The sequence below is a fragment of the Mytilus edulis genome, chromosome 1 (genome assembly GCF_963676685.1).
Source record: "Mytilus edulis chromosome 1, xbMytEdul2.2, whole genome shotgun sequence".
Classification (NCBI taxonomy): Eukaryota; Metazoa; Mollusca; class Bivalvia; order Mytilida; family Mytilidae; genus Mytilus; species Mytilus edulis.
The window spans coordinates 11,581,733-11,594,369 of record NC_092344.1 but is presented as its reverse complement, the minus strand read 5'-3'; the positions used below and the strand labels follow the sequence as shown (position 1 = coordinate 11,594,369).

Sequence of the window (12,637 nt, the reverse complement as noted above, 5' to 3'; positions counted from 1 at the left end):
ATTTAAACTAAAAGTCGATTTAAGAATCACCTAAACTGAAAATCAATGTTTATAACACACAATCTAATGCCCTTTGGAAAATGTCGATACAAAGTCATTATGATTTAAACAAAACATAGAGTCTCGAAGATACATAAAACATATGCTCTATCTCATTGCAACCTGTAGAAATAATCAATTACACATTTTGTATTAATAAAAAGGCATGCAACAAATTATGAAGAATGTGTAACAAGCGAATATAAAGTTATGTTTTGTTTTTGTTTGTTAAAACATAAATCATATTCACTAATGTTTATTTAGATTAAAATAAGACTGTGAAATGAGAGGAACGGAAGGACCGAAGATCAATTGTGATAAGCTACTGAATAGGGGTAAATAAAACTGCAAAACTATGGGAACGGAGGAACCGAAGGACAATTTATAAACTGCTACAGAAGGGTACATGATTAAAATTCTCGCGATAATATTAAATGGTCTAATTATAACATTCAGGTTTAATTAAGCCGTTTTACTGCAACTAATTTTCATATAGTTGCCTTGTCGTTTAACAACTCAGTATCACTACTAACAATGACTAACAGATATGAAAATCACACAATCGGTGGCTCGAATCACTTCTTTCGAAAAATGTCTTCTGGGAAATACGTAATTTCTGATATACGTACATGGGAAAAAGAATGCCATTTCTTTTCAATCTCATCCATTTCCAACTCCAATATACTGGAAAAACTAATTCTAAAGAAAGAGAATTGTGTCTCTAAGGGATAGTAGATCATGGTGATATAAGAACCTCATTTATACCAGTCAATAAATGTTTAAAAACAAATATCGAATTGTCCATAGGCTCATCGCATTGCTCAAAGGGAATGATAATTTGAAATAGTTGAAATAAAGTTTAAAGTGCTTCGCTTGATGTTATTAGTTAAAATTAGGCTGTTAGTTTTCTGTTTTTGGATTGTTTCTAAATGTTAGCTAAAAACAGGCTGTTATCTTTTATCGTTTCTAAAGCTTTCTATACGTTAATAGTGGGTTGTTTTTTATTGTTTGTTAAAGGTTTTACTCAATGTTGAAATCCGTTCAGTATCTCATAGTTGTTTACATTTTTGTACTTTGATATCTGGTGTATAGCTGTCTCATTTGCATCATCTTTGGCTTATTTTCACTATTAAAGGTAAAACCTCATGACCAATTCTTAATTTTATAAATTCTATGTTTAAAAGGAATTTAATATCCATTCAATTGATTTCTTTTAATAGAAAAAAAAAGCTTATTGAAAAGTGTTGTCTTTTTTTTTTTTTTTAATTACAAGCATAAATCTGTATTTTTTTTTCTAACGTATTATGTATGAAAACAAGTTGTAAATCAATTTTGTGTTTCCGCTGATGCAAGCTTACATTGATATTCGATATGTCATATCTAAACCCATAAGGTGTTTTACCTAATATCATACGGTAAAAAGGTACTAAAAAATCGGAGTCTTTGTAAAAACTATAAATTGCAATCATCTTGACTTATTTATTTTCATCGACTTATAAAGTTCAATCTGATTATCGTAATTTGTGTTATTTTATTAATATCATCATGTCTTTGTTTTAAATTGTTACTTTCATTTTATGGTGGTTTTATTTTTAAATAATGGATATTCAGTACAAATAGTTCTGTATGTGTGTGTATGTGTGTATTACAGACAACATACATACAATGCAAGCACATGTAATAAAGTTCACGACTATTGGATTGATCAACCTGACCAGACCAGAACTGTCCCCAACTAGCTTTAGATTAGTTAATATGTCTATGCGTATACGTAGTAGTGCCTGTGGTCATCCAAATATGACAAGAGCACAAAAAGACAAATAAGACGTACTACGATCAGCACGTTTACTAAAACAATTTTCAAGGAATTCACTGTGTGTATCCCGTTTTATATAAGTAATTTCAAGAATTATAATTATGTTTAAGGGCACCTCTCTGTATGTACTATCATGACTATACATAGGCACTATTAAATTTGCTGAAATTTAGGCTATATGTTTCGGTACATAACGACGAAAATCCACTGGGAATGCACGGTCAGTCGTTCCATATCCCTTTTTCTAATATGCATCTATATATATATATATATATATAGTATACTATATACAAGTCAATTGATATTTGATAATGTTTTGTTTTATTTACGATACAAGTGGCACTGTAGAAAATGCAACTGTTTTGACAGATATTTTTTTACATTTATTTCGCATGATAAATGATGTTCAAGCCTTAAATGAATAAGAATAAATCGATAAGCTATGTGAATGACAACAGATGTCGCCACACAACTATTATTTGACAAAATACTCCACATACCATGTACAAGGATTTACTCATCATGATAATTGCCCTCGAATAAAATCGGATGCCATTATATTTTTAGTAAAATGTTTATACAATAAATATGTTCTATATACCATCACGTTCGTGTAGTGTATCACAATACCGTCGTTATATTCCACGAACAGTACAATAACCATATATACAACTAAGATTCTTACTCCCTCGAGAAGGTTTAATGTTCCTGGTTGTCAGGTTTTTTTTTATGCAATTAAGGATTTTCATACCCCTTCATGTTCAATAGTCTGGCTTTCAGAACCTTAGGTCTCATCATGCCTGATAGGTCTCATCGTGCCTGATAGGTCTCATCATGCATGCCTGATAGGTCTCATCATGCCTGATGAAAGCCATTCGAGAGAAAAAAAAGTTCATGCGCAATGATATTGGGTATCACAAACTTTATTTTCGTTCATTAAGGACACCAATTATCGTATGTCACTATTGTACCAATAGAACATTATATACAAAAGATTTAATGATTTTGTTCAAAAGTTACAGTAAGCATCGTTTTGCAACAAAGGCACCTGTATCAGATGTTTTTCTATATTTAATATAACATTGAGGTATATGTATAAAAAATTCTGAGACAAGTGTCTGTGTTTTGCAAAATGAAATAAAATGCAGTAAATGTCAAATTCATAACTCAAAGATAGCCAGATATCGTCCTTTAGACCGTATTGTACCTTCTTTAACCCAGTAAATGCCAAATCCTCACCTCAAAGATAGCCAGATATCGTCCTTCAAACTGTATTGTACCTTCTTTAACCCAGTAAATGCCAAATCCTCACCTCAAAGATAGCCAGATATCGTCCTTCAGACCGTATTGTACCTTCTTTAACCTAGTAAATACAAAATCCACACCTCAAAGATACCCAGATACCATACTCCAGACCATAAATTTGTACCTTCTTCAACAAATTCAATACCGTTCAATAAATGAAAAATCGCAAACAATTATCTTCACCTCCTGAAGTTAGTCATGTTAAATGAAGCAGAAATGCTGTTATAAAATAGCCAGTAATTACGGGAATTATTCGATAGTGCGAATCACATGTAGTGTTTTCTTATAGATCAAAACGGTGGACAAGTAATGAAGCGAAAAATTAATTACCAGACTACAACAGAATCCCGTGGAGCTCAGTCGACCTGATGCTATTCTCAAATTCTAATGGAATAAAAATTTATCTCAGAAATTGCGCTATGAAATTTACACCAATTAATTATTATTCAATTGAAAATGTATCACTGGATTCAGCCATGATTGATGGCATTTGGAACGAAATCAACATGTTGTAAATTAAAAGATGCATCGATAAGCACAGAGAGATTTCGATTGTAACTGAAAAAAGAGTAAAAAAAAGGCATTCCTGCAAAGGAAAGAGTTGAGTTTTTTTTTGGGGGGGGGGATGGTGGGCAGCGCAGTTGAATTTTAAAGGAACATATTTATATGCCAGAAAAACATAATGGGGTACATCCGTAAAACATGATGTTGATGTTGAATGATAAGCAACTGTAATTCGCCATTCACCACACACATACATGTATGTTTCTTAATCCCACCTTCTTTCACTCCGCTTATAGTTGATATGAAAACATAAAATTGGCATGTCTCAAATGTGTTAATAGCAAATTATGGCGCAATTTATGTCTTTCCTATAAATAGCCTCCTATAGGAAACTTATCAAATGACTATGACTAATTACTTGTTCTGTTGAATATATACTGAGAATCTATCTATATAATACTAAAATAACGAGGTCCAATTTGTCAGCCGTCATGGGGTAAAAACGACAAATCAAAGAATTCAACTTTATATATAATACATGTAGCTAATATAGGACAATGGTGTTGATTAAAAATTACACCACTCCAGACCCTTTTGTTTCCCACATAATTAATATTGCCAATAATTAACAAGTTCCGGGTCGAATCCGATACCGATACCAATAGTATATTCAGTTTATTACCTTATCTGTACGTTCCGCATCTGACAGGCGCACCACCAAACCATGTATTCAGGATTTTGCTATATACACAGGGTTGACACTACTAAATTCAATCATAGTCACATCGTTGTAGTATTTTAATCAGTATGACTTTCTAAGATGACAATACGAATACAAAAAATCTGGACTTAAGATAAGGCGTATAGGTACAGTTTTCAATTTGTTAGCCGGAATGACTTAAACAGCGAATCAAAGAATTCAACTTTATTTATAACTCATAAACGACAATACTGTTGATTAAAAAATACTCCATTCCAGGCCATTTTGTTTTCCAAATAATTAATATTACCAATAATTGATAAGTTCCAGGTCGACGAGTTCAAACAGAAAGATTTTTAAAGCAGAGAAAACTGTGCATCTTATAATCGGCATGACTTTATCAGATGACAATACCAATACTAAAATAAGGCTTACGCATAGTTATATACATGCACTTTAATTCAGTCACAGACCCGCGATATCCCGGGTGTGTTCTAGTATATAACACATTGATATCCAATATCATCAAATATCTTAATCGAAATGACTGATTATATAAACCATGATATAAAACTTTCGTTATCCTTAATATGGCATTAGTTTTCCTCAAAAGAAATCGTATAACAATTCATATAGAAATTCAAATATGCTAAACAAATAAATAATATGTATTTGTTCCAATATAGGGGACACATAATTAGTATGTATTTGTTCCAATATAGGTTATATATCTTAGTTAACTTCAAGTTGGCACATCCAATATTCTAACAGCCTAATCTTTAACTATGGATTCCAATTTTCTTTAAAAATCAAAGAAGCATAGAAAATTTGTAAGACTATTCAAAGTCAATCAACAGTTGCAATTAAAATGTTGTGCTTGCTGTGTAGGAATCTATAAAATTCAATACTTCATCATTAGCCTGTATTGATCAGTTCAGAATAACAATAGGAGGTTGCCATACAGCCATGCAACTTATTATCTAAATCAGCTGCAGTTGTACAATTACTGTTTCATCATAACGTTATAGTGCGTCATAATTAATCATATAAGCTATAGCAAGCTATCGATTTACTAAGAGGCAAATCAAAGAAAAAGGACGAGCACAATATGCAGCATATTATAAAAACGTGTCTCAAGCTGCAATACCTGGTATTATTTTGTTTGTATAGAAAGAATGCATTTTTTCTTATTTCTTTTTATTTATTTCTTTTTTTTTCTTTTTTTTTTTTTGGGGGGGGGGGGGGTATTGCTAATTGAATATACACCTGCTTTACAAGAAAATATAAATTTTCTATGTTTAAAATAATTTGAATGGTCTACCGGTTTTATCTTTTTTTGCATCTTCTTATTTCTTCCGCTATATAGAATTATTATTTCAGCCATTTAAACATCACGGCGGAAAAACATCAACCCACTTTAAAAATTCACATGAATAATTTAACACAACATATGATAATATCAATTATGATATCGAACTATAGATGGATCCGATCTCATTCCAAATTTAATATTTCAAATATACTAATGTTCAATCAATACATTAATCATCATTGGCATCACATATATGTGTGTATTGCATCATAATTTCTCTTGCATCATAATGTATATACATTATTCGATCTCAATGAATATTAAATGAGATCAAAAGTGACTAGTCTCAATGTTTCTATAGAATACGATCTCTATTTTAGATCATTTTACATGTCATCAAATTAGTGGACAAGTGACCATACAAAATTGATGAGAATTTGAGATTGATATTGATCACTGGTTAAAATAACAGATGCACGTGTTTCGTATTGTTTATGATTATATAAAAACACACGCAAAGAGATCCCTGATCAAGACAGGAATAAATATATACACTAATCTTTCTCTGACGAAGCAAAATAATTACAAACAGCACATAGATGTAATTGTTGTGATATAGGTAATGATAGTCACTGGTATATAGCGTGAAATATGCTACACTAATTATCATTATTGAATTTACTTACCCAAGAGTAGTCATGGTTACTATTGTATACCAGAATGCAGACGGGATACTTGTGAACTTCGTGTTTGGAACATTCTTTTCTGCATAAAACATCACTGTGGCGAAAATAATAATGGCCATTGTCAAAGAAAATAGTAAGAATCCTAATTCACTGGCACAACTTTTTAATGTGTATCCCAATATACGTAATCCTTGTGAATGTCGAGAAAATTTGAAAATACGGAATACTCGGAAAACTCGAAGTGTGACGAATGCCCCGCTGACGTCATCGTTGTCCGTGATTCCTAGTCCAATATAATATGGAAGAATAGCTACTACATCAATGACGCTCATGACACTACGACAAAATAAACATCTATCTGGAGCTGCATAAAAACGTAGAAGATATTCGGCTGTGAAAATCATCACACAAGCGGTATCTAAGCAAAAGAAAGCAACTTCATAGCGCTCCCCACATGCTGGGGTTTTGTCCGTCCCAGGTATTCTGCCGCAGGGAATAGTTTCTATAACATTAGCTAGTACTGATACGGCTATGAAGAACCCAGTGACATAATAAAAAACTAAAGCTGCAGTACTAATATGAGGGTTTTCAAACGCTCTCCAAAATCGCTCCCTGAGGTTTTTTGCTGGGTCTAGTTCGTTATCTTCTGACCCTTTATCATCCAATAATCTTTCTTGGTTTTCTCTTTTTCTGTCTCTGTAATCCTCATAACAACAGTCTCTTATAAGATCGGGCATAATACCGAAAAATGCTAGTTCTTCGTCGTACGATGAAATACATTCATGTTTTGGATAATGTAATTTACCAGTTCTATAGTAATTTAAAATATGCCTAAATAATTCTGGATCTCTATCAAAAAAGTAGTCCCTATTTTCATCATCAAAGAAAAATTCTTTTTCATTTGAACCTAATAATGTATCTGGATATTTTTCTAGAGTTGTTCTCCATGTTTCAAATTTTGTTCCGCTTACATTTATAGTTATTCTATCATCTCCTCTTTTTAAGTTTGTAGATGAAGGTTGTCCCGATTGAACAATTGGTTGAGGAAGAGGATTTTGGGCCACGGGTACCCATCCTATGGCCGAAGCCCGTGCAAACGGCAACCAGGCGGCAACAGATGCCATATCAATTGCCGAATCCTCACTCACCGACTCCTCAAATTCCGGTAGACAGACAATTTTGGAAAGAGCAACCTATTGCTAGGATCCGAGATCCTACACTTATCATCAGGTTCAATTAAAAAAACATTCGCGCTTTGATATTAAATTCGAAAAAAACATGTTCTAATTTGTCTTACCGTGATTGTTACATTCGCTATCGTATACTAGACTGCATCCTATATCTATTATGTCGTCTGTATCAATATGTCAACATTTTCCTTTACTTTCCGTAATTTAAATTTGTTGAAATTATCTCATACAACAATTATTAACATCATCTAGATATTCCATATTTCTCCCGTTCAAAACTATCCCCTTTCATGTAATAATCCATAGCTTCGACATATTTTGGGGTAATATCGTCTGCTTGTACTCTCTTGCACACGCGTAATCTGTTACATCCACATGTTCTCATGCAACTTTCGTCAGAGGGAGGCAATCAACAGATTGGAAGAACAGCTTCCTTTGGTCGTCGCTGTTTCTCACTTAACAATCTATGCGGTAGTCTCTTCTTGAATGCAGAAATGTACGACTCGATATTGATTTTTTATTAATTTACAACAAGAGGCGGGACAAGGTAGATATAATTAGATTTCTCTCATTGAAAATTTATCAATAACATTTTAAAAATTGCTACAAACCCACAAGAGCTTTGGACGGTGATGTTAGTCATTTATTTTCGGCTTAACGAATATACATTATTGGTATAAACGGCTTTAGGTTGCTTTACTAAGTGTCAACCGACGGCTTAGAATGTTATTGTTTCGTAACTCATTCTATACACACTCATTGATTTTTCTATTATATACTATTCCCTAGTTATACACAGTTTGTTACAAGATCAATAATCAAAGCATAAAAGCTATTGGAAATAATTTAACGTGTATTCCGGATATGTTAACGATGATTGAACAAAACATAATTATTCAACGCTAACAGATGTTTGACTTCAAATTTAATTTTGGTCTTCAATAGTAACATCAACCTGTAAAGTCCAACGCTCAAGATGTAAACTCCAATGGGATAAATATAAATTCTAGAGCTATAGACATATGAAAAGTGTATCGCTGGAGACGTAAAGTCCAGTGCTTGAGATGTTAATTAAAAAAGATGTGTTATGACTGCCAAATGAGACAACTTTATGACACAGCTATATGTCACCGTACGGCATTCAACAAAGAGCCAAGCCCATACCAACATAGGCCCCGAGAGTTGAGTCTTCGCTGGAGAAGTATTCTGTTTATGTAAAGTCAAGTCCGCGCTGGAAATGTAGACAAGCGTTGTAGACATACAGTTCTTGGGCTCTTTTCACAAAAATCTTACGACTAATATTGATCGTAAGTTATACTGGAATCGGTTCATGAGTTGCGTGTGTTTTTACTCGTAGTAAGATTTTTTGGTGAAACGAGTCTACAAAAAGGATGGTCCTGGAGAAAGCCGGATAGTATTATAAACAAATACCTATAAAAGGCAAAGTCCTATAACAGAAAAATCAAATATATGTAATATATAATAACATTATCTGTTTCACTGTTCCAATTTCTGCAAAACATATGCCAGCATTGATATTTCGAAAAAAAAAAAATAATATAGACGTCAAACTATTCTTCACATCGGAATCGTCGTTTTACTCTTATCGTGCATAAAAAGACATCTAGTATAATTGCCAATGCCACAACTCTTCACCAGAGAACAAATTACCTACAAACTAGCAAATATAGGAAGCCGAACGAACTTCAACAATGGACAAACCAATACCGCATAGACAGCTACAAAAGGCCTCGAAATGGCAACTGTAAAACAATTCAAGCGAGAAAGCTAACGGCCTGATTCATGTAAAAAAAAAAATTAACGAAATACCAATATAATATACAGCAACAAATGACTACCACAAAATAGCAAGCACCTGATTTGCGACAGTCAAATACAGAATGTGGTGGAGTTAAATATGTTAGCCTTCCCCTTACCTGGGACAAGTAGTGTTACAATACAATATATGTACAAACTAAAACTCAGCCGAAATGGTTTACTCGTCAAATTGATACATAGCAGAAAAAAGTACAAAAACGCGGTCAAGATGTGGTAGGGTATAATATATAACCATTCTTACAACCAAAAAGACGACAACGAAACACACTCTTTATTTGGCCTTGAATTTTTTAATTTAGTTAGTTTATCATGAAGACAGGATGAAGATTATATTCAATATCGATAGTTTAAATATTTGACTATTGGAATATTATAAGAATCTTACATAACGTGAATGTTTTGTACCGGGAGTTCTAATAATAATAGATAATTTCGTCTTATAGATGTCTACGCGTTATGTCAGCGGTACACACATTCATCTAAATATGGTAAATCCTATTCCCGAACAAGAAAAACGTATAATAATGTCATGTTATAGCACGAACTATTTGATTGAAGAATATCAAAAACAAAATAGGAACCTCAGTCTAATTTTGGTTCTAAAATTACAGATTCCCGCAAATGACTGATACTGGAAAATAGAAGACAACACTATAGCGAACGAGTATCCAGTCCGAGTGGTAATCTAACTTTTGGCTTTATTTTCAAAATATTTTATTTTTCGAAAGCGCACAGGTTCAAAAAGGGACGAAAGATACCAAAGGGACAGTCACACTCATAAATCTAAAACAAACTGACAACGCAAGATTGAAAAAGACAAACAAACAACAGCACACATGACACAACATAAAAAACCAAAGAATAAACAACACGAACCCCACCAAAAAACTAGGGGTAATTGTACAATAGAAATGCGGGAATTCCAAAGTAAGAACAACTTATATAAATCCGCCTCCCTTGGCTTTTTGAGGCTTTTGAAATGCCATCTAATAGGTTATCAACACAAGATGGACACCCCTGTTTTGTTTATCTTTAGATGTCTTATTTGTTTTGAGTTGTATGGTTGCTGTATTATAGATGTATACCCCCATTTTGTATGCATACATGTAGTATACCAATACTAATTATAATGCATAAAAACGATGTGTTCTATATAATTTCATTTGGGTATACTCGATGCAAATTGTTCGATAAGCAATTTCATGAAAATATCTAGAGATCCGCATTGAAAACTAAAACATATTACGATGAATGTGCAACTACAAAACCTGTATGAATTCGTTATTTCGGTATGAAGTATCGACTATGTGACATTCTTTGTAATTATGAGAAAAACATTGGGTTGGTCATCTCAAAGTTATCTTTTGCATAATTAACCATTGTGTGTTTTTATTCAAGTTAATAAAATAGAAATTATACTAATAGGGACAATGAACAATCAAATATCGACCCTTTCTTAGTAGCAATATACCAACTTAACCTGCATATGAGATATTCATTTCTCAACTCATTCGGTATTCAAAAGCTTGCAGCTGATACCCAGAATTTATAAAACGTTACCCATGCCCGAGCATTAAGTTGACGAACCAGGGTTATTTCAAAGAACGTCTTTTCCTTTTTTCTGAAAGAAGTTCATCTAAAGATACCAAGACATTCTTTGATAACTATATACAAATGATACATGGTGGACTTGACGTATTATAGATTCTAGATACTAATGTTGTCTATCATCGTAATTACAAGTTATAGTGTTCTTTTGTTTGTCTCTGTAAATTATTAACCTTGGTAATGTCCTTTTTAGCGTGGCTCAGTACTTATACATCTTACCAATGTGGTGTGCTGTAGTCATTGTGTTTTAATTATTGAGTTTGACATTTGATAAGGGGACTTTCCGAATTGAATTTTCCTCGGAGTTCTGTATTTTTGGTTATTTACCTTATGATTATATAGGCAAAAACATAAATAGGACAATAACCGATAACAAATCGACAAAACATCCTACCAATATTCATAAGAAAAAAGAAAAGTCCACAGAATTTTACACCAAGAAATAACTCTATGTTATTTTGTCATGTCGGGGCCATCAAACGCTAGTTATACGGCATTAGTTTTGCTCACTGCTTACAGACTTGAGGTGACCTGTTATGTAGTCTTACATCCACCTTACTTTGGTCTACGAGGACAGTTGTCACATTTGCTAATGTATAACACTTCCTTGTTTTTATATTTCTACAAGTAGAAAATGCTGCATCAATATTCGGAAACAATTATCTGTAGTATAAATGCAAAAGGAACCTTTTAAAAGATGGAAGAATTGTTGCCCTCTGTTTATTAATATTTTTTTAATACGTTTTGTATTGTTTTAAACAAACGAATTGTGTGTTTCTTATTAAAATCTTCTAAACTGGGATAGTGATTTCTTAAGCAAAATTCTGCTGATACACAATGACAATACATATAATTTAGAGGAAGATAACTGCAGCAGATGACCTCAAGTTATCACTTAGGCGACGTCAGTCAATCGTTAGAAAATTCTCATTATAGGTATTGGTTGCACAAAGTTCCCTTTAAAACCAATCAAGAAACGACATTTTCATCTACCTCTTTGGCACTTCTTGTTAATATAAATCAGATCTAAGTTACAATCATAATGAATATGGATTGTCTTTTACAAATTATCTTCATTTATTTCAATCGGATGAAAAATATGATCAATTTTCAAAATCTTCTCTTCGCAGGAAAGTAATTATGGCACACAGTTCCCGCTGAAACCCTATCACATCTTCTTTATAATACATATATTTTGCCAATTGTAACCATAATTTTCCAGAAATCTGTCTAAAAGAGGTATTCTACCAATTCTAAATCTATGCAACACATAAAATGAAACAACATGGCAGGTAATATATGATTTTGATTATCCAATTTAAAAAAAAACAAATTACCTCCGAAAAAACAAAAAAAATGTTTTAAAACTCTTGGATATTCATTTAATTGCATTCTTAACCCTCCTCGTTAAATATGGGGGCAAACATGGTGGTACTGTTGGCACATACATTTGGTTCCAATTGAAAACGTTACAGACTTGAAATCCAATTTTTATCATCTTCTCTGAAATCACACAAAATTGATAGGATTTCAATCATGGACACATTTTCCGGATTTTTCAGACTTCACGACACCATGCTCTTTCTAAACAAATAACAGGAAGTTAAGTTATTACTATGTTTATTCACCACATAGTAC

General features: G+C 32.7%; 1 protein-coding gene across 8 annotated transcripts in view; it reads right to left on the bottom strand.

Moving 5' to 3' along the window:
- The window catches only part of LOC139524036 (potassium voltage-gated channel protein Shal-like), a 72,222-nt gene extending 64,011 nt beyond the window's left edge, over positions 1-8,211 (bottom strand). For 2 of the 8 annotated variants that reach the window (XM_071318567.1, XM_071318583.1), the window contains exon 1: positions 6,363-8,211. In XM_071318567.1, the coding sequence (XP_071174668.1) occupies positions 6,363-7,486 (1,124 nt within the window). In that variant the 5' untranslated portion in view covers positions 7,487-8,211. The remainder of the gene's footprint in view (positions 1-6,362) is intronic. The other 6 variants (XM_071318602.1, XM_071318594.1, XM_071318574.1 and 3 more) reach the window with 5 other exon arrangements.
- Positions 8,212-12,637: the final 4,426 nt, after the last annotated feature.